Below are 22,574 nucleotides of genomic sequence, written 5' to 3' on the forward strand. Positions count from 1 at the left end.
TGATCATTTTTATCTTAGCAGGTGGTTATGGGAAATGGAATCCTGACAGGGTGACACAAGGGTGGAGGGGTCTTGTCCACCCTGAAGGACAGGTGGGAGACAGGAAATGTGGGGAGCAGAGAGTGGTGGATGACATGCAGCAAATGGGTTGAAGTCTTCGGTGCCTTGACGAGGAATCTGACCTACTGCAGCCTCACCACTAATTCTAAGCTTATGAGGAAAGATAATCCGACTATCCAATTAGGTAGACTGAACAAATGCTGTTTTGTTAAGCAGCAACACAGAGCTTCTTCTGAGGCTAGACACTGACTAGTGACATTTTTCAACAAGTTCTCACACATTTTCTTTGCTGGTAAAGTGAAGCTTTGAATACCTGTTGTTGCTTTTGCCTTGAAACTGCTATTTAGCTGTAATGGCTGATACTTAGTTGCCCCAGCAGAACCTCATTTAGCTAATTACAACTGCTCAGAGATAATTTACTTTGTTGTTCACCCTCAGGGCCAAGGGGTGACGGAGGGAGAGGAGGCGGACGCGGAAGACTCTGAAGACACTGACGCAAAACGTCCGAGTGACACAAGTGTGGACGAATCAGGACAAGAGGGGGGAGGAGCTACAGGAGAGGAAGAGGAGAAAGAAGGTGGAGATGATGTTGAAGAGTTTAAGCCTGAAGAGGATGAGGAAGAGGTGAACAGAAACAAAAAGGAGGATGGTGCCCTCCTTCAGCAGTTCACTCGGACCTCCGTGGAATCCCAGCCCGGGTCCTTGGAGGACATCGACACGGATTCCCCTAGAATCCCCGTGCAGTCTATAGAAGTGCCCAAAATGGCTCCTGAAGTATCCGCCGGCGGTGGCTCGGGCAACAGGAGGAGCCGATCTCCAGCTAGAGTGAAACGGCGTAAACCCAAGCTGAGTGATGTGGAAATGGATGACTTTTAACTCGCACAGGATTTCAGAAGGGTCCAAGACTACCAGAAACTTTGCCATGTCAGAGACTACACGGGTAAATCATGAAGGATACGCAACTGTTGACAAAAAAAGAAACACTCAAAGCACTTTATTATTCCGAATCCTGTGTAGGAAGGTCACACATACTGACATGAACCTTCAAACTTGAAACCACCAATTCATCCTATTTTATTATATCAACTATATTTGAAATTGTTATTTATTTTTTAAGTTAACTGTATTGGATTTATCTTCTGTGTACAAATAAGGTACAATCATGAAGGAGAACTACACCTATGTGTGTATGATGTGAACTCAGTTTGATGTCCAGTCTACCACTGGTTTCATTATTTATCGAACATATAGCCATACCAAGTACCTATAATGATATTAAAGGTACAATGGGGGTATTTTAACAAAGCAGTGTATTCATACTCGGTTGAAGTATCACCTGTTCATCTTCATTGAACATGTGTCTTTGAGTCTGTGCTGTATCTCAGGGGTTTGGACAGCCAGTTTGTTCTATAAGGCTAATCTCCTAGGTGTTACTTAACTACCTGCTTAGAGCTATAGTCAGTAAAAATGAACCTGATTAAATCTTCTCAAGCTGCATGATGTAACCTGATTATCTTAAAGGAAAAAAGGCATTTTGGGAGACATCCTTGTATATCTTTTTGGGGCCAAGAGTACAAGCGAAGATCAGTATGAAGAGATCTGCTGAGTAAGTATGAAGCTAATGTTCGCAGGTTACAAAAACACTGAAAACAGGGGAGGGAATTAGAAATGAATACCATTGATGACACCTTCAGAGTCAGTCATTATAGTGACTATAGGCAGAAATTGTAACTGTAATGTTGTACCTTCCACGAAGATACATGGAAGGGCAGGGAGCTCCAAGAACAGAGGCAAGCTAGCTGTTCCCCCCTGCTTACAGTCTTTAAGTTAAGCTAACTCCTGGCATTAGCTTCATATTAAGCATGCAGACACAAGAGTGCTGGAAATGTTAATTTCTAACTCTGATGAAGATTCCAAACCTACATTAGGCACATTTCTGACCTTCTCTTTGGGTTACTTTCTGATAATATTCTGCTCCAAAGTTTAAAAAAGAACATGTCAAGTACCAAGCTGTATTTTATGTATTTATTTATAGAGTGTAATGTCTAAAATTACACGTAGAATGCATATTCTAACATTTTCTAGCACCTGTATGTCTTATAGTTCTTTTAACATTTACTGTACATGTATTTTTCTCAGTTATCCAGTTAAAATACTTGCACAACAGCAAAATATGACACTGTGCATGTGTGTGTGTGTGTGTGTGTGTGTCTGACTCAAGATACTGACACTGAATGCTCGCAGGGGAAGTCTGAACTTCTCTACTTTTCAAATCCAGAGGCTCTTCTCGGATGTGTGCTTTAGATTCAGGTGGGGTTTGCGTAACCAGTCACATGGAGCAACAATCTGAAGTTTGTTACTGATGCCTTACTGTGTCCATGGTAATATGAGGGTAGACTGACAGAAGAGGGGAGATCATGTTTAAGTGGTGATGACATCTTCTATCCTTGTATCAGAGAGCCTGTTAAGCTGAATGCTAAACAAAAGAAACACTTTTTATGACCCCAAAGAAAACAAACATCTTCTCCTTATTCAACCAATCAAGCTGAGTGAGCTGGGCTCCAGGCTTTACTCCCCAAATGTACCTTTTAGATATGCTGCAAATGATCCATCCGTGTGTTTTCAAGACAGTGTGAATGAGACATAATCTGTGATCCTATTTGTGCTAACAGGGTGCGTGAGTGGTTTATGTGTGTTAATGCTGCTTTCGGTCTGTTTGGCTGTCCATAAACTGTGACATCCCGAAGTGATGGTCATGTACCTGGGGGCAAAACGATATATGAATGTATTCATGTTGATATAAATAAAATAAATGCAAAGGATGGCACTTCTTTTGTTATATAATTGAATGTTTGGCACTAGGATTCTTCTACTACTGAGCCATGCTGTTGTAATACGTGCATAGTGTAGTTTAGTGTCTTCTTGCTGTATTGTGTAAGGTCTTCTCTGAAAAAGGCAGTGTCTGGAGGGTTTAAGGGCCTTTTGGGCCTTTATTGATAGGACAGCGGAAGAGAGACAGGAAATGTGGGGAGTGCAGAGTGGGGATGACATGCAAATGGTCGAGGCTGGGAGTCGCCTTCCAACCGCTAGGCCAATGGTACAGTTTTAACCTGTACTCGTGGATGCAGCAAGGAACTGTGCTCAAAGACAACAGTTTTTGTAGGGGATTTTGAGCCCATGCAGCAACTCCCACTACAGAGTCATGTCTGTTTTTAATGCAGTGCCGCCTCAGGCCACAGTATTCAATCACTGCCATCCAGTATTGTTTTTTCGGCCTGGTCCCTTTTGTAAAGAGATTTCTCCAGAGCCCAAAAGTTCACTCTGAGTAACACTATTCTGAAGTATTTGAACTATTAGCTCACACAGTCTCTCACAGAGTGGTGAACTTAATCCCATTGAGATAAAAAGGAATGTAAACAGGCAAATTTTCCCCTAAAAATCTTATAATACCTTATATTGCTCTTTAGGGCTCTTTTTTATGCCCCAATCAAATTGCAGAAAATAATGTGCTAATGCTCCCTGATCTAGATTTAATGTTCACTTCACCTTCCTGTCCTCCCCTATGGTGTTTGGCTCTCCTCCAAAGGACTCTTAAAGCTGCTCAAGCGCCCTCAAGATACACACACATACGTCACGCTAATCCGGTACCTGTGTATGTGGGTGCGCGCGCATGTGTGTATGTGTGAGTACATGTGTGCGTTGAGCCATAGAAGGATTGAGGTTGACTTACATCACGCGGCCCAATGTTGTGGAGCATGTATTTGCAGACACTGCTTGTGTTAAGTTGCCCCTTAGTGTTACAAAGTGGTTTTGCATTGAAAGCCTTGAGAACACTTATACCTAGAAACAGCATGATCAAATTAGAGGTTTCAAGAATTTAAGGAGAGGCAATAAATCCAATAAAACTATCTTATTTATCATTTTATTGACCACAGGTGAGCCACAACAGCCTCCCTTACAATTGGCTGTTGCTCCAAATGAGCCACTGCCTCCTGTAGTGAGAAACCAGTCAGCAAACAAACCAGAGCAAGAGGCACCACCTACACAGAGAGGGGACAAAACACAGATTAAAACAACAGAGTAATAGTTCCTCAGTGTGTTTTTAAGAGCTTTGCTGTCTCCTCACCTTGGTTCTGTTTCTGGCAGTTTGTGTGTGAGTGCCAATGTCAGAGGATGTGATGTCCTCTGTCAGTTTGTCTGTTTGGTAGACCGCTCTCAAAAGAGCTTCTTCACACTGAGATTCAGGACTACCAGACAGCTTCTGGAAAGAGAAGTAGACAAGGGCTTGAAAGAGATGAAAAAAATTGACACAGGATAAGACAGTAATAAATAAAACAGGCTTTGCCCTTCCAGTAGGCAGCTCCCAGGAAAGAGCCATACCCAGAAATATAATTGAATGCAGGCAAATAATCATTCTTTTGACGAGAGTGGTCCTGCCTTTGCTCCTTCAACTTTTTTATCCCATCAAGGAAGCAATTTTAAATACCTGCAGTAATCTTGTGGCTCTGCGATAGAGTTTGCTGTTGGTGACCTGCACATCGATCATGTGATTCTGGTAGATCTTCCCCTTTAAGATGTGTGCTCCCGTACTCACGGCATTCAGCACCAACTTAGTGGACAGCTCCCACTGCTGTGAGAGAGAGAGAGAGGCGAGATTGATTCGCTTTCCTGTGCTTGTACATGAAGCCAGAATGAGAGCAAACAAGGAAATCACAGAAAACATTACCTCTCATTTAAATTGAGACCTACAGAGTTGTTGACATAAGAAAGAAATGAAAATCAATAAAGATAAAATGAGCACTTCCTCTGCACCGTGCATTTATTTTTTTATGGCTCTGTGAAACGTTTCGTTGGGGGAGGTTGAAGACAAATAGAGTAAATTAGACAAAACTGTTATTCCTTATGCTCCACTGAGTCACTGAGTCACTGTGTATGTATGTGTGTGTACTGTACCATGTGCAGCAACCTCCCTGAAGAGGGTGAGGACAGCCAAGGGATTTTAAGTGAGGATGAACACAGCTTATTGATGTCATCCTGCAAAGAAACAACAACAACAGACTGTAAGTAATCAACAAACCAACAACCACCTTCGTATCTTAAAGAGCTCATAGGGCCATATTACCCCTCTAGAATGCTTCGCTTCCAACATGCAGGCCTGCTTGTTGCACCTTAAGTCTCTAAAAGTAGTATGGGAGGTAGAACCTTCAGTTATCAGGCCCCTCTTCTTTGGAATCATCTACCAGTCAGGGTCAGGGAGGCACCCTCTCTACTTTTAAGAGTAGGCTTAAAACTTTCCTTTTTAATAAAGCTTATAGTTAAAGCTGGATCAGGCTTGGACCAGCTCTTATTTATGCTGTTATAGGCTTAGACTGCCTGGGGAACCGACACACTGGGATCCTATCTCTGTGATTTGGAAATATAGTTATAATATAGTTACTTGTTGTGCAGCAGCTGCAGAGTCTCCATCAACCTGATGATACACAGCATGCATGTTTGAGCTCCTTTCTCTCACTCTGCACGCCAACTTCGCCACGTCGCTGACATTGTCTGCAGGGAGAAGCAGTCCAGTCAGATTTGATTTGGATGGGACTCAAACTTAGAAGAAAAAAAAAGTGTTGCCTCACCAGAGTGTGTGTAGACAAGCAGAATAAAGTCCTGATCATTGAGAGACGGCAGAACTTGGTGCAAAAAATCCTCATGTGATATGCAAAAGTCAGGACCCTAGAGAGGAAGAACACAGGTATTTTTAATACATGCATGGATTATTTTTTGAAGTGTTATGATGTTCCCCTAATTTTCTGTATTTGTTGTATGCAGCAACATGAATAGAAATAATATGAATGTAATATTTGAACAGTTTTTAGTCAGTCTATAAGGTTTCTCATGCGACATAATGGATTAATCTTGAGGAAACAGCCTTCTAAATTGTTAGGTAGCAGAAGTTTTGCCAATGCTTTCAATTAAGAAGCCAATTTCTAATCAGACACACTTTCACCACATAAATTCAATTATTGACAGTTGAGGAGGACCATGGACGTTAGCCTCCTTGACGTCACCCGTTTGTTTCTGTAGAGTTTTTACCTCAAGCACTTCCGCATTGGCATCATATCTCTTTCTTGAGGCTGCAGCTTGGTGAGAACCAGTTTTTAAAAAATAAATCCAACTTAAATCCTTTTTAAATGTGTGTAACTTTAAATTCACAAGTTAGTTTGTGTTGTTTTTCAGCCAAATGAAGACACAGGAGGAGAAAAAGTACCACCATGCACTGTGAGTAGTAACCCTTGCCTGTGTTAACACTGCCCAAAGCAGATTAAATTCAAACTGACATCTTAGAGCAGGTAAAGTAGGATGTAAGTCATATTAATCCTGTTCTGGGTCATACTACGAGTGAGGCAGATGTGTCATTTCATGGGGCAACACAGGAGCAGGATTTGATTTAATTGGATTAGCTGGGTTTCAGACATTTTCATACTATGTGAGGCTTTGTGAGGATTTTCAGACTTATATGGGACTCAGAGATCAACTGACAGCACTACTGCAGAGAAAATCCAGTGTTTCTTCACATACCAGTGAAGTCAGAGGGCCTTCATTGTTGCTCAGCTCGCTGTATCCTCCACTGATGAAGCCTCGGACATCTTCAAAGTCTCCCTCACACACACAAATGTAAAAAAAAACACCTCCTTAATTCTTAAACTTGCTGCACAGTGTTACTGATTTCCTGTAGATGTGATGTTTTGCAGCTACATCTCGCTCCTCTCACCTGCTCCAAACGTGGGGTTACACTCGCTGGCATCAATGAGACCCAGAATAGCCACGGAGCCCCACCCCAGGTAACACACACGCCTGTTGTGTCGCAAACTGAAACACACACATGCAACAAATTAAATTACAGCATTGTGTTCATTTTGTTGTGTGTTTCATGAGAGGATTGGCTCATATTGTGTCTGTGTGGGCTGCCAGAATTGGAGATTGGAGTTTTTCTACTTCTGCAGGCTTTTGGGAGCTGCTTATCCACCATGACAAATGCTATTATTGTGGGGTTTTAGTGGACGTATTTGCAACACATAAAAATCACTGTTTCTCAAATTATTGCAATATATATATTAAAAAAAATGCAATGTGTTGCAGGTGCAAGGCCAGGATGCTGCAAGGTTGCAGTGAAGGGTGCAAATCTACCTCCGTCCTGCTGCTTCCAACAGAGTGGTCATCCCCTCAATCTGAGAGTAAGTGATATCCAGAGTTTGCTTGTAGGCTTCCATGCTCTCTCGGATGCCCCTGTTTGAAATAACACACACACATAATAAAGCACCATTTAGATATCATAGCAGTACAACAGGGAACAAACCTGTTTGGACAACATCAATATATTTATTCTAGTTTCATTAACTCCCAATAAATCAGGCACTTTGTACAATCCACTTATGTAACGTCCCTTTTCCACAATGACCTCTAGAGGTCAGCAACACACAATGAAATACAAAATCCTGCTGCAATAGATTTTGTGATAAATCTTAATATACTGAACTCCTAGCTTAAAAAAAAAGAAAGACAAACATACTCTCACAGAACCATCACGTGTACTCAGAGAGGGAGCACATCCACTGATACGTGTGACTGGAGGGGGGACTGACATTTCTAAGTGCACTGATCACTAGTAATGTGAAAAGCATGTCAGGCAGACGAGGCATAGGTGGCTGTTGGGAGGTATCAGCTGCAGGCTTGTGGCTGTCAACACAAAGATGCACTTAAGGAAGCTGCACGGAGTACCTCTGGGTGCAGTCTAGGGGTGTTACAAGGTAACCTGAGGTCACGGCAGAGGCAGCGGTGGTGTTGGCATAAATAGAGTTAGAACCTTAGAGTGAGTATACTGGCAAGATGTTTGGATCCTCTGGATCCGAATTGCATTAATCCTAAAATAATCTAGGAAGTTTATCACTAAGTGTCAGCATGCTTACTTGTAAGTAATGGGTGTGTTTGCAAATGCAGCAGCATGAGCAGCAGAGAGGACAACCTCCAGGAGAATCTTTGTGGCACTGCCTCCTTTCATCCTTGAAGAGCCACTGATGGCTTCTGGCTACAGACAGACAGACAGACAGACAGACAGGCAGACAGGCAGACAGGCAGACAGGCAGACAGGCAGGCAGGCAGGCAGATAGATTTACTGAAATGATAAAAAACTGCTCTCTTGACTTAATCAAGTTAACAAATTACTTTTACCCCAACTGCTGGGTTGATAAGGAATTCCTTTTGGCTTTTGGAAAGCTCCTCCATTCTCTGAACCACATTGAGGAAGGTGAATGTGCAGCCTGGTATGGCATCATCCCTGAGAATGTATTATTTTAGATGTTAAGAATACCAGATATCCTTTATTAGTAACAAATATTAGAGAAGCTAGGTGCATTTTCACCTCGCCTGATGAGAGGGATTGAAGCCAACCAATACAGGAGTGTAGACCTCAGGATGTTGCATGCAGAAGTCAAGCTGGCCTGCCACAAAAGGAGCCTACACGAGCAGATATTTAACATTTTGTTTACTACATGAACAACACAGACTCCAAATTCCAACCAAATACACTGACTTACAGATAATCCACAGGAAATACCGATGAATAAGACTTGTTTTTTCCCCTCACAGACCTTCTTCAGACTGAGCATGCCCACTTTGGGGTCATCTTCAGGGGCTTCTTGGGAGGACAGCAGAGCTCTGTTAAATATATAGAAAGAAAGCAACATAAAAATTATGCTAATTCGACTACTGCTATATATAATGCAATCTTTTATGTTTTGAAGCATTTTTCTCAAATAGGAAAAAGAACATGTGTAATATTGTTCAATTAAAGATGGAGCAACATACCTGTCTCCCCCTGCTATGATGTACTGATACACTGAACTCTGGTTCAACTCCCTCAGGGCTTTGTTGAAACCTGACTATCAACACACACATACACACACACACACACGAGCAAAACGAACCACACAAGAAGCAATTTTTCCATAAAAGACAAATAAGATATGACAAGATAATTTAATGAAGCTTCATTATCCTGGCATGGTCTGGCTTATCCTTCCTTTGCTCTGTAACATCATTATCTATTCTCAGGCTCATCTCAGGACAACTTTTACCGTAATCAGGAAAGCCAGTCGACCGGAAGTCCCACAACCACTCAGTACAACAAGGCTGTCCCGAGGATCCTTTAGAGGAAACAGAACAGGCTCTAGACACATGCTTGACTGACCATTGGAAATATGGACTGAGAGAAACACAGAAGTTACCTTGAGAATGAGCTCCACCCTTTTAGCAACAGTCATTAATGTTTCCACCACTCGTTCACTCAAAAGCCTCTAAAACGAAAATAATGACATCATTGAAAGGACTCTTTTTTTTAATATTATCAATAGAAACGTAATGAATGTCCGTACCTCGTAGGTAGCTACTGCCTGTTCTTCAAACATCTGGGCGTCACAGACTTGTAACATCCTCACAATATGATTGGCTGAAGCGTGGCCAATGTCACGTGTCAGAGGATTTGATTTCTCAGATACAGGAAGTGACTGTTCATAATCTGGGGACTGCATGATGTTCAAATTTAATTGAATTTAAATTAAATGAAACAAACATTAGACTTTTTTCAACAGTAGCTTTTTTTATTGAAAACCAGCTTTTGTTTAATGCTTTATGGAATCATTGGATTGTACAAAGTTAGCATAGCTAGCATAAAGAGAAGAAACTACAATAATAAAACAGTTAGCATGGCTGTTTTGAAAGCTATGAAAATGGCCACAAGTACTTATACAGATCATTTACTATACTCTACATATTGTACTACCCTCAACTACTTTATGCTAGGTAAACTAATCACAGACATCAGAGTGTTAACTTCCAAAAGTATGCACACATTCCAAAAATAACAAACCCTTTCCTTTGACTTACCTCCCATGCATGCATTGTAGCTCGACTATAAGTCCAGTCTGTTCCTGCCATTCTGCAAGCGCTTGTCCTTTCTCTGTCAACCAGTTTCCTCTTCCTTTTTTACAGGGACACCAGACGAAAACCACACACTGCCGCCACTCTATCTGGAGAGACAAAGTTCACTCAAGGACCTTTGAGACTGAGGAAGCGTAGATTCAGAGCCAAACACACACCAGCACAAGTGCTTTGAGTGCCTTTTGATAAATAGCGGAAGTTTTATGGGGAACAAGAGACTCAAGGACAGCACTTGCTTTAAGTTGTGACAGATTTTTTTGTAAGTTATCTCAAAAGCTCCAGCTGCAGAATGAAAGACATCAAACTGGAAGATCTTTTAGCAGGGGTGGAGCCAGACTTTTTGACTGGGGTGGCCAAACTAGGACTCTGACTTTAGCAGGGGTGGCCAGTGAGGGAGCCAAGTGTGGTGAACATTTTTAGGCTTAGCCCAAACTAGGACTGTCATGGTCCCTTGTGCAAATTTTACTTCATAATTGTGGTGATATTACTAGATTTCAGTAGGGACCATGGCCACCCCTTGCCTTTCCACCCCTGGATCTTAGATCTGAAAGTGTTGACTCCCAATAAGTAAAAACCTCTAACTTTGAAATGTATTTAAATTTTCGTAAACATTCTTGTACACCTTACTGTACCCAAATGACCCAACCGATACTCAGCAGTGTACTAGTGTAATTACACCCAGCAGATTGTGGCGTCTGATACATTTTTATCACTTTCGGTGGACTCTAAACTGTTTGCTGCAGATTGCCTCACTCCTCCGAACTCCCACCACTGTCTCCCATAACTGCTGTCTAATTGCTGTCAGTGACACAGCAACAAGGACATTCTGCACATACATTTGCATAAACAAAGAGGACACAAATATTTTCCCTCGCACTTCATAAATTCTGTCGTCCCAGATTTGAACACGAAACGAGTTGCGTGTAAAGTTGCTGTCGAGTGATTCATTTGTACGACTCATTTGTGGCTCACGCTGGTTATTAATGATATCAGATGTCTGAAGAACAGTTTGGTGTAAACCTCTGAGTCATTCCAACAGCAGAGAGTAAGACTGTATGACTGGTCAAAATCAGAGTGAGGTGCCTGCATAGTTTGTGAGCTGTAGCTTCATAATTAAATTATTTTAAAGCAAAAAGCTTTCAATTTTTATAAAGTTTCAGCCATTCAAAGTTAAAACTCAAACTTTTCAGAAACTTTTTAAACTCAATTTAAATCATAGCATGTGCCTTTAACCAGCCCCCCTGCTTAACCTTAATGTATGAGCTGACTCTGAGCTGCAAAACACAGCTAGGCAACTGAATGCATCATCCTCACTGAAAGATGCAGCAGCAGACTGTGACAGTGTCTGAGTTTATACATAATACATCAGAGGGACTCAAGCTTAAAGTGTTTTATCCTTTTCATGACTAATTAGATGGGATGGGTTCTTTTTTTGTACACTTAGAGTCAGATAGTTCTTTTTGCCTCTCGGTAACTGTTTGGGTGAAACCAATGTGTTTTCATCCTGTATTCATGCAGCTTTTCATAAATAATAAATCCTTCCTGACCTGAGTTGGTCCTTGTGTTTCTGATAGTCTTGAGGCAAGTGGAGCCTGCTGCAGAGCTACACTGCACAATGACTTTGACACCAAAAATATAATTTGAGGAGGGCCTACCTAGGATCTTCTGAACATCGGCGTTCAATCTAAGCTTTGTTTTTAATTCTGGTCCAGTCGCCATGCCAAAGGAGGAAGAGTCAGTGATTAAGTGTTGCGTTAGGTCACGTTGTGATGCGTTGCGATGCGTTGCGATGCGTGCATGCATGGAGGTTCCCAAGATCACCATAAACAGAAACTCGTGGATCTAACACTGTGTGTGAACACTTTCCCACCACTGTCAGACTCTATTCAGGACTTTGAGGAAGCCACTGTCCCTGCCAAGTTCCCTTCCCTACTGGGCTCACTTCATCTTCATTTGTGTCATCTTTATTGAGAGTGAAACAAAGTTCAAGCTAACCTTGCGTCTCAGCTTTACTCCCCTAAAACATTTCAAATAGTTTATTCTTCTCCTTTCATTTATGTCTGAGTCTTTAACTGTTCTCTAAGATGCAGGAGGACTTCCCTAAGTAGTTTGAACACCTTTTATTGTATTTGGCAGCGTGTTTCAGTTTAATTTCCCACAAATCCCTTCCTGCAGTCACACACATTGAGGCTTTCTTATCTCATTTCGTCCTTCACAGCCAGGAAACTCTCTTTGTGTGGCTTCCTGGTTCTTGTCAACTCAGCGTGAGGTAATTGTTTTGATCTATTGAGGTTTACTGCTGATCCAGGAGCGGGTGCTTACTTTTGTCTTCGACGAGACAATCTCATCGTCGGCATACAAGGAGCGTTTGATCTCGAGTCCTCGGGCGGGTTTTTGCTAATTCATTGGGATAAATACTGCATGGAGAGAGTGGGACTGCTGCTGTAACCTATGATTCATGTATGAGGTTTGATTTCAACTCCATAATCAGCGTAAATGTGTTTAAATTCGCATCCTTGACTTCTTTTTCTTCAGGGGATTTCTTTCTCAATTCATTAAAACCTGATTGTTGTTGAATACGGTGCATCATATCTGCTCATTCTTCCCCTGACACGTGCATCTCTGCAGGTGATTTCAGCCCCAAGCCCAGGTGTCAGGAGGGAGGGAGGGAGGGAGGGAGGGAGAGAGGGAGGGGAGGACAAAAAAAACCAAAACAAGCCCACACTCTGAGCTGTGGCTGAGTAACTCCAGTGTTTTCTGTCACTAACTCTCATTGTCTCTTGCTCACAAACACGGGCACGGCTATACAACCATCCACTCCCTCTCCCTGTCCTTCAGCTACTGTTGTCATGACAACAGGGAGGCTAATCTCCAGTGGACAGAACGAGAGAGAGCAAGAGGGAGAGAGAGGGAAAGTGCAAGTGCTTGCACAGAAACGTGCTCCTGAGAATGAGGAGCAATTGTGTGTGTGCGCGGTAAAGAGATGCAATGCATGCTTGCATATTTCAGTGTGTGTTTGTGACATAAATTAAGTGTGTGTGTGTGTATGTTTGTGTGTGTGTGTGTGATGTGTGTAAAGACACGTGTCTGTAATGTATCCTGTGCTGGGAACATCAGCTGAACATATGTACTGATGTTTTTCCAGAAGAAGGAACACAACTGACGCCTCTCCTCCTTCCTATTCCTCCACCTCTAAACATTCATGCCCGTGACTTTACCTTCGTCCTCGTGACCTTCACCAGCCCCAGAAAATCCTTATCTACCTCCCCTTCCTTCTGAACTCATCCCCCTTTCTCCCTCTCTCACTCTCTATCCCTCAAAATGTATCTTCCTCCATCTCCATCTCCATCCTCTCTCTCTTTCTACCTCACAATCTTTTCATCCTTTCAGAAACAGCCTCAGCTGGAATCACTTCTTCTCTGTCTCTCTCTTTTCGTCACACGTACACACATTCCTTTCATCCCTCCTCTAATTCCTACACCCATCCCTCTTTCTTCTGTAGGCCTCCAAGCTTTCCAGCTCCCTCAGCTCCAGCCCCTCCTCTCTCTCTCTCTCTCTCTCTCTCTCTCTCTCTCTTTCTTTTTCTCACATTCTTAAATCCTAAATGCTTGCCTAGCATGGAACACACACACACACACGTACTTTGTTATGGCTGATTAGGCTGGCAGAGCCACGGGGTAGTCAGCCCATGGGATGGGATGATGAAGGGATGGAAGGGAGTGTAGAGGAAAGGAGTGGTGGAAAGTGGAAGAGAGTGATGAGTAGAGGAGAGGGTTTGTAGAGATAATTATGAATGATGAGTGTTGTTTCCTCAAAGATAGAGAGAGAAAATAATCACAGTGTTTCTGTACACAGTGGGGTTTTTCACGCGTCTTATACGTTGGTGCGTGTGAACGCGCACGCGTGCAGATGTGAATTCGGGGTTGGAGTTGTCATCCAGTAGAGGGCGGAGTGAGAGAGAAAGTGAGGAGAGGGGAAGCTGGAGCTGCAGAGGGCTGGAGCTGCGGAAAGGAGCGGAGCGGACATGGCCAGGAGCGCATGCCGGGTACCTGCAGCCTGAGAGCGGAGGGAGGAGAGGCAGGAGTCGGGGGTCCTCCGGTTGACTGAAGAAAGAAAGAAGGTACAGAAGGTGACTGTAAGGGGGGTAGACTGCTTCACACCATCAGACGACTCACTCATTCACATGTCTTAAGAACAGCAGGAGATGCATTACGTCATAGCCTCCCATCGCCCTAGATGACCGCGCGCAGGACGGGATGATGCAGGGCTGCTGGACTAAAACCGATTCAGCTGCTGCTGCTCCTCGCGAGTGCCCTGTGGCGAAGTCTCGAGCGCACGAGGAAGGAGGGGAGCCGCCGTCGTGCGGCCGCTGGCTCTGATGGCTCCACGCACCCCGGGCGGGAAAGAGACACAGCAGTCGCCGCGGCGAGAGAGGGAAGGGGGCAGCAGGTATCTGGGAAGTGACGTGGTATCCGCGCCCCGCCAGCCAGCAAAACGGTGCGGCTGTCGTGCGTTTCGCAGGAGGGCAGGAGCGGCAAGGGGAACATGGCCGCGCAGTCGGACGGCAGTAAAGCCGGGGTCGGGTACAGCGGCAGCGGGTTCGCCCAGCTGTACGATGTTGACGCTGAGGAGCCCATGGACTCTGCCGCGATCCACATCTGTCAGTGCTGCCGCACCTCAGCCTGCTACTGGGGCTGCCGCTCTGCCTGCCTCGGCTCTCTGCTTGGAGGGGGCCAGCCTGCCGGAGGGGTCGGCATACGGGAGACTCACTGCCCGCCCCGGGAGCAGCTGTGGTTGGACTGCCTCTGGATCATCCTCGCCCTCCTTGTCTTCTTCTGGGATGTTGGCACAGACCTGTGCCTGGCCATGGACTACTATCAGAGGAAGGACTACCTTTGGTTTGGCCTCACTCTGTTCTTCGTGCTGGTGCCGTCGGTGCTGGTCCAGATTCTAAGTTTCCGCTGGTTCGTTCAGGACTACACCGGAGGGGGGCTCGGGGAGGTAGAGGGGCTGACTAAGCGGGGCACAGTGGCTTTGGGGTGCCTGTATCCCGGCAGAGACCGCCTACAGCTGGCCTCCATCTGGCTGTGGCAAGTCACCATTCACATCCTCCAGCTGGGACAAGTGTGGAGGTAAAGTGGGTGGGGACACAAACAACAACACACACCTGATCCCAACTCTGTCACTACACTATCTTTATCCTCTCCCTCACTGTCTTTTCACACACACAGTTAATGCCGCTAATGGTTAGAGTGGGATGTCTTCTTGATGTAGCTCTAAGAAAGCAACGCTTGCTCCGCACTGACAGGCAGGAGAGGAAGAGCAGGAGGAGGACAGGAAAAGGCTCTCTGTGACCTCCTCGGTGCTTCAGTTACTATCTGAGAATAACAGGCAAATATATCAGGAGAGACAGCGAGGAAGACAATGAAGGAGACAGAGAAAGACAGTCAGAGAGACAGTGATCGCACTCTGAGAAAAACTCTGCTGCACTGATCGAGTGTGACATCTTGGAGTTTCTTTTCTTTTTGGGTTAACTTACAAAAAGACTTACTTCTATAATCTCAGTAGAGTGATACAAGAGAGGAGGAAAAGCCACTGAAACAACCTACTTCAACTTTTAGTGTTGTTAAAGTGAACCCAACATCATGTAGGGAACAGAAGTGGTGCTGAAAACACTTTCAGCACCATGGACAGCGCTCCAATGACCCTTGTGTTCCCAAACCTACCTCAACTTTAAGTGTTTTCATAGTAAACCCCAAATTATGATCAAAGACTGTGAGTGAGGTGCTGTCCATGGTGCTGAAAGTGAATCCAGCACCACGGACAGCACCTCTCTCACCGTCATTGATCATGATCTTTGGTTCTCTTTCAAACAGTAAAAGTTTAGGTATGTTGGGGAACACAAGGGGTCATTGGAGAGTGGTCCAAGGTGCTGAAAACACTTTCAGCACCATGGACAGCTCCTCACTTACCGTCTTTGATCATGATCTTGGGTTCACTATTAAAATACTAAAAGTTGAGTAGGTTGGGGAACATAAGGTGCCATTGAAGCGCTGAGGCACTGTCCGTGGTGCTGAAAGTGTTTTCAGCACCACGGACAGCACCTCAGCCACCGTTTTTCACTTTAAAACACTGGATTCTCGGCTGTGTTTGCAAGTCGTGCGTGTGTGTTCATGTGTGCGGTTTTTGTCCGAGCATGGTCATGCGTGGCTGCGTGTGTGACCAGTGGAAAAACGGTGTCATGGCTCTTCCCGTGAGTGTCAGCATGCATGGGGAGTACAAAGAGGAAAAGCATCTGTGCTGCTGGCAACACACCTCACTCCCTCACTCCCTCACTCCCTCGCTCTCTATCTTGGACTCTTCGATACACACACACACACACACGTATAGACGCAGTTGGACATGGGTAGGTGCAAATTGTAGTGCTAAAAGCCCTGGCAAGATAGAAAACAGACACACATGCACCTTTCAGCGCTTGAAAACACACACCACCAAGTTTCTACCTCTTCTTCCTCACTGTGTTTATGTTTGCCTTTGCATGTGTGCTTGGATTTGAAAGCAGTAGTAGTAGTAGTAGTATCATCTTGCTTATCTGCCTGGAAGCCCTCTGTACAAAGACAGCACTTGCACCCACCCCCGCCCCTCTCTCTAAGAAGATGCCTTAATGTTGTCCACTTGCCTCTAGGCGGGCAGCTGAGTGAGTAGAGTAAGCAGTGTGTGCTTGTGTGTTGCACCCTGTTGTGCAGCTCAGCACCTCTCTTTTGATCTCTGCGTGGTTGTAGGGTTAACTCAAACCCTCGCATGCACGTATCCCTCGTCCATATCCTTGTTCACGCCACCCAGTAATCACCCCTTCTGCCCAAAGAATGGACTCTCCCACCTGGAGGAAGTAGAAAAAGGGGAAAGAAGACGGAGGAGGAGGGAGTGGGGAGTAGGGAGTGGGGAGTGGGGGTGTTCCTAACGGAGGAAATGGTTCGGCCTGATTGAGACAGATTGCCGTAGAGATGGAGAGGCTGTGGTGAGAAGGAGGGGTGAGGTCGAGGAGGAGGGAGGGAGGAAAGGTTGCACGTTCACGACGGGAGTGAAAAAAGGGGGAGGGGAGTCGAAAGTGTGCAAGGGGAGAGAGGGAAAACGAAGGAGCGAGAGTGGTGGGGGTTGGGCTGAGGCGTGGAAGATGTACTGTGTTCGGCACATATGCTTTGAGAGCACATCCTTCCATGTAGAGGCATTAATTGGCTGTCAGGGTCTCCTGCCTTGCTGCGCAGGAAAGCCTCATTCCTTTACATGAATGAAACACAGCCACTTCCTGTTTACTGGTTTAGGAAAGCTACATAAATGACGCTGCTGACTTATCCTTCACTGTTATTGAGTCAAGGACAAAAGGCATTTTGACGTCATTAAACATTTAAGAGTCTAAATTTTTGATACCTGGTGCCACAACGTGCCCCTCCTGAATCCAAAAGATTGTTTGTCACTTCTTAATTATCACCAATTAATCTGTGAGTCATGTGACTGCATCAAAAAGGTGCAAAAACATGGCCTTTATACACCATACTCTGTCCAGCATGTAAAATGTACCATGTTGATTTAAAAAGTAGGGCTAGGCGATACTGTCTAAAATTACAATCTTAAATTTTTCGCCTTGAGACTGGAAATGCAGGGAGCAGAGAGTGGGGGAAGAAATGCAATAAATACAGCCGAAAAGCATCATTTTAACCACACAGTTGAAGACATATATTCAATATCTGACTTCTTGATGCATTTGAAAACGACTGTCGACGTAGTTTTTTAAATATTCACAAAAATGCAACTTGCAGAATAATTTGGAACATGGTGTACAAACCTGAAGTATTGTCAAACTTGGTATGCTAACGCCTTAGAAACAAATGGTTTGGGATAGCCCTTTAAGTGAAACGCTAACATAAGGTTGTTGGTTAATTACATCCACATCTATTGACAACAAATCTCCTTACTACAGGTAACATATTAGCTTCGGAATAGCTTTAACTAGCTTAAATAGGATGTAATTGTAACAAGGAAGTAAAACTGGTGCATCAAAGACAGGAAGCAATTCCAGAATACAGACTGTAAAACTTTCTCTGTCATGAGAGCACGCACAGTGGAGTGTTTCATGCCAAGCGTGGGAAAGATAAAGCAGTCCACAATTGAGCGTTCCAGGCGTCTCTCATCTTTGTGCCGCTACATCATTAATTAGCCAGGAGTGCTCCCATGATTGGCAGCCTAAGTGCCTCTGCATGCCCAGCCTCTGCATCAAGCCAGACCTGATGTGAGTGCGTGCACATGTCGGCATTTTCCAATGGATTCCGGTGCATTATTTATGTTTTGGTGAATTAAGCTTGTATGTTCCCCCCAGCAGATGGCTGTAATATCCATACGTGCATGCAGAGACATATACATAATGCAGGAGCGCACGCATGCATGCACCCGATGACACCCCAACACACAAAGAGTACAGTACGCACACGCAGGGAGGCGGGATCGATAGAATACATTATTTGCCCACATGTGCATATACACACCTTCACTACACACACACACACACACACACACACACACTCGTGAGTGCCTGAGGCATTTTAATTGAAATCTCTGCCCACATCCCGCCCACGTGTGCTGTAGTTTCCCAGATGTAGAAAATCTCTCACTTTATCAAAATCTTATCATAGCTGTTTGCTCCCACAGAGGTTCAACAATCAGACTTCGGAATATTAATAGAACAAGTTCAGAAAGGCTACAGCTCGCATGCATACAGGTGTGAATGACGGCAGCAAGTTCAGATATTTTAGTCACCATTGTTAGAGGAAGAAAGCTGTTTTCTTCCAGTATCTGTCATTGTACTGAAGCAGACACTTATCATTGACAAATCTCTCAAATAATCATTGGCAATTATTTCAAAAAAATGTCATGTTGCACCGAAAATAGCTGCAATAATTTTGCAGGTGCATCAGCATACTACTCCCAAAAATATTTTACATTGGTGAAGAAGAAAGCGAGGCCAACACACAGATGAAGCAGTCAAAAAGTTCTTTATTAGAGTCCGTCATGTCTAGAATGTGTGGGTGAGTGAAAACGTGGTGTAACGCTTGTGATGGGTGCACCAAACCAAACAAAGGAGAAGGCTGAGGCGGATTCAGCAGGCCCAGCTGAGAGAGAGAGAGAGAGCGAGGCCCAATCCTAATCTCCACGCTCACTGACTCACTTTGAAGCGCATTCCCGCTGAGTGTACCAGCGCTTAGTGCTGTCCCACTGTCACACCATGAAGTGCTCTGCATACACGCCTGACTTTTATAACGCCACATTATGCACCGCGCACGAGTCTGCGTGTCTGCAGACCGCCACTCTGGGGCCCAGAGTTCATTGTGAAGTTGGAGACCTGAGGGATCTGACTTTTCTGCCCCCCATAAGATTTATAGATTGAACAGTTTCACATTTCAGTAACAGTCAAGACTGGCAGGTAGGGCAAAACTGGCAGGTAGAGCAAGACTAGCAGGAAGGGCAAGATTGGTATTCAAAACAATAAGAATGACACATTCTAATGTACTAACCAGCCCTCCTTCCTGTGACCCCCTTCAGGTACATCAGAACGCTATACCTCGGTATCATGTCGCGCCGCCAGAAGGAGCACCAACGGCGCTGGTACTGGGCCATGATGTTCGAGTACGCGGATGTCAACATGCTGCGACTGCTGGAGACGTTCCTGGAGTCTGCGCCACAGCTGGTCCTGCAGCTCTGCATCATGATCCAGGAGAATCGAGCCGAGACGCTGCAGTGTACGTGGAGCGCAGGGACAACACGACCAACACTCAAGCACAATACAACAGCTGCACCAACGACACATAGTCATTTCACACTGTGGTTTTTTTTTTTGTTACAGTTGTCCCTAAAGTAAGCACAATCATAGGTGTTCTGGGGGATGTGGTAGCCAAAATCCATCAGCCTCCTGTTCCTTATTCATCCAGGAAATGTCTCATCTTGGCGGCCGCCCACTTGTGTTATTCATCGCTATCACTCCAGAGTTTTTAAGACACCTTTTACTTTAAGTGCAAATATGTGACTACAGCGTAGGGGTTGGATGATCACAGCATGAAAAATAACTTTATATATCAGAGCAGCGTGTCACACACTACTTCTTATTTAAGAATATGTTAAAGTTACTACGCAGAACACCTCCAGTGAGTCATAGAAAATGTGTCACTGTCCTTTTTCTGCACGACTCAAATCAAATCTTGATTGCAGTGATGTTTCATCACATCATCCACCTCTTCTCTTCCTCTCTCCCTCTGTAGGTATCTCCTCCCTTGGCTCCCTCCTGTCCCTCGCCTGGGTCTTGGCCTCGTACCACAAGCTCCTGCGAGACTCCCGCGACGACCAGCGCAGCATGAGCTACCGCGGCGCGCTCCTCCACCTTTTCTGGCGCCTCTTCACCATCTCGTCCCGCGTCCTCTCGCTCGCCCTCTTCGCCTCCCTCTTCCACATCTACTTCGGCATCTTCGTGGTGGTCCACTGGTGCGCCATGGCGTTCTGGGTGGTGCACGGAGGCACCGACTTCTGCATGTCCAAGTGGGAGGAGGTGCTGTTCAATATGGTGGTTGGCATCGTCTACATCTTCTGCTGGTTTAATGTGAAGGAGGGGCGGACACGGTTTAGGATGGTGACGTACTACACTGTGGTGCTGGCAGAGAACACCATCCTCACCGGGCTGTGGTGAGTAACTGCATGTTCATATTAACACAGCTCATTCAGTCAATCAGACTCTTTAAGGCGAGGCAGGTTTACAGTATGCAGTAATGCATTGAAAAAACTCTGCTAACCTTAACTCTGACTAAATCTACACTAAACCTGAGCTGTGCTGCTTCTCTGGCACAGCTGAGGCAGTTAAATACAAAATTAAATATTTTAAGTGTGGACTTGAAAATCTCAAGGGGGGCCCCTTCCCTGAGGTAACTAGGATTTAGTTCCACGGAAAGCTGGTAGAAAAGTGTTTTCCTGAGGATGTTGGTTTAGGTGTGGAAGAGCTCTATTAGTGTAAATGCTAGTAATGCAGGGGGGGAAAAAAGACCTGGAACATGTTTGTTCCTTCTCTTGTCTTCTAACAGACGTGTACAAACTCACTTTAAAGACATAGCTTTTCCTTCCTGTCGACAAACAAGTACTACTCTTGTGTCCAAAGCCTGATTTCTCTTATTCCAATGTACCGCAGAGCTAAAGCAATGTTCGAACAAATATTAAAAACACACCAGTGAGCAACATTATTGCACTGGGTGATATTTCATTACCTTGAACACACGCACTGCAGTTTGTTTGGCTTAATCCCACATAAACCCTCCTGCTGCCCCGAGTGCTTACAAAAGCTGCAAATGTGGATACACATGCTGCTGAAAATAGTCCCAAACAAATCCAGTTTACTTCTGTTTGAGAAACATTTGTTGGGAAGAAGAATGGCCGCTTGCTTTGGGAAATAAATGTGGCTTTTAGGAAAATTAAAGGATGTGCTTTAAAGCCTGAAGGAGGAATCATTTGGCTGGTGTGGTAGTAAGAAAGTACAAAAACACAGACATTGATGAAAATCGGTTAATCATTGGTGTAACAATGTAGTCACTTTTTATGAAGACTCAGAGGACTTGAACCTTTTGTGTTGCCTCTGCCCTCCAGGTACGCCTACAGAGACCCGGTGTTAACAGACTCCTACGCCGTCCCAGCGCTGTGCAGCGTCTACCTGACGTTCGCCTGTGGCGTCCTCGTCATGCTGCTGTACTACGGCTTCCTGCACCCGGCTACCGCTCACCTCCAGCCGAGCCCCGCCTCTTCCTGCTGCGCCCAACTGCTCTGGGGTCTCCCCCTCCCTCCGTCTGCCCCGGCCACGGCACCGCCCACGCCGGCCCACATGACCAAGTCGCAGACGGAAGAGGATGTGGCCGAGTCGTGTCTCCCCGTCTTCCAGGTGAGATCGGCGCCCCCCATCTCCAAACCGGAGGGCCCGCTAATAAAGATCGACATGCCCAGGAAGCGTTACCCAGCATGGGATGCCCACTACGTAGACAGGCGCCTGCGGAGGACTATAAACATCCTGCAGTACATAACGCCTGCTGCCGTGGGCATCCGTTACCGCGACGGACCCTTACTGTATGAACTGTTGCAGTACGAGTCCTCACTCTGACACAAACACATAAGCACATATGCACCACCAAAAGACGTGTTTGTGTACACGGATAGAAAAGATTAAGAAACACATTCTCACATGCACAACTTGGCACTTGATGTAAGCACACAGACACAATAGCAATCTGTCACACTTCTACAAGCACACCCCCCAAACACACACACAAACACACAAACACACACACTAATACAGTCCTTGCGGGTACCTTTGACCTGTGAGTCCCATGGCCATGACTCAACAAGCTGCTTCAGCGCGAGTCCATCTCTTTCTCTCTTCATCCTTCTGTCTCTCTCTCTTTCCAATCCCTCTGATCTCGCTTCATCTGTTCTCATTAATATGATTTAACAAG

The 22,574-nt window shown here is 45.0% G+C and overlaps 3 protein-coding genes across 4 annotated transcripts in view; 2 read left to right on the top strand and 1 right to left on the bottom strand.

Moving 5' to 3' along the window:
• The window catches only part of rp1l1a (rp1 like 1a), an 80,169-nt gene extending 77,282 nt beyond the window's left edge, over positions 1-2,887 (top strand). For both annotated transcript variants that reach the window (XM_034677780.1, XM_034677779.1), the window contains exon 10: positions 499-2,887. In XM_034677780.1, the coding sequence (XP_034533671.1) occupies positions 499-936 (438 nt within the window). In that variant the 3' untranslated portion in view covers positions 937-2,887. The remainder of the gene's footprint in view (positions 1-498) is intronic.
• A 1,068-nt stretch (positions 2,888-3,955) lies between these two features.
• Positions 3,956-10,837, bottom strand: gckr (glucokinase (hexokinase 4) regulator). Its single transcript, XM_034677894.1, has 19 exons — positions 10,677-10,837; positions 9,991-10,133; positions 9,480-9,629; positions 9,333-9,401; positions 9,183-9,251; positions 8,914-8,987; positions 8,643-8,763; positions 8,468-8,562; positions 8,278-8,383; positions 8,016-8,134; positions 7,237-7,335; positions 6,821-6,918; positions 6,628-6,704; positions 5,685-5,781; positions 5,498-5,607; positions 5,014-5,094; positions 4,547-4,690; positions 4,187-4,321; positions 3,956-4,100 (listed from the first exon to the last, which is right to left on the bottom strand). Exons 2-19 carry the CDS (start codon positions 10,039-10,041, stop codon positions 3,978-3,980), a joined length of 1,818 nt encoding a protein of 605 aa, XP_034533785.1. The 5' UTR covers positions 10,042-10,133; positions 10,677-10,837; the 3' UTR covers positions 3,956-3,977.
• A 3,752-nt stretch (positions 10,838-14,589) lies between these two features.
• On the top strand, positions 14,590-22,536 carry LOC117808251 (XK-related protein 6). The gene is made up of 4 exons (XM_034677881.1): positions 14,590-15,176; positions 19,639-19,835; positions 20,352-20,769; positions 21,718-22,536. Exons 1-4 carry the CDS (start codon positions 14,590-14,592, stop codon positions 22,220-22,222), a joined length of 1,707 nt encoding a protein of 568 aa, XP_034533772.1. The 3' UTR covers positions 22,223-22,536.
• The last annotated feature ends 38 nt before the right edge of the window (positions 22,537-22,574 follow it).

Source organism: Notolabrus celidotus, chromosome 24 (genome assembly GCF_009762535.1).
Source record: "Notolabrus celidotus isolate fNotCel1 chromosome 24, fNotCel1.pri, whole genome shotgun sequence".
NCBI lineage: Eukaryota > Metazoa > Chordata > Actinopteri > Labriformes > Labridae > Notolabrus > Notolabrus celidotus.

Excerpts from the sequence above, each read along its gene's own strand:
- gckr (XM_034677894.1), bottom strand. The coding sequence starts at position 10,041 with ATGGCAGGAACAGACTGGACTTATAGTCGAGCTACAATGCATGCATGG. Across the intron at positions 9,252-9,332 it reads GGGTGGAGCTCATTCTCAAG|GATCCTCGGGACAGCCTTGT; the intron begins GTAACTTCTGTG and ends TTTCCTCTAAAG. Across the intron at positions 8,384-8,467 it reads AATCCCTCTCATCAGGCGAG|GGATGATGCCATACCAGGCT; the intron begins GTGAAAATGCAC and ends ATACATTCTCAG.
- LOC117808251 (XM_034677881.1), top strand. The coding sequence starts at position 14,590 with ATGGCCGCGCAGTCGGACGGCAGTAAAGCCGGGGTCGGGTACAGCGGC. Across the intron at positions 19,836-20,351 it reads TCGAGCCGAGACGCTGCAGT|GTATCTCCTCCCTTGGCTCC; the intron begins GTACGTGGAGCG and ends CTCCCTCTGTAG. Across the intron at positions 20,770-21,717 it reads ACCATCCTCACCGGGCTGTG|GTACGCCTACAGAGACCCGG; the intron begins GTGAGTAACTGC and ends TCTGCCCTCCAG.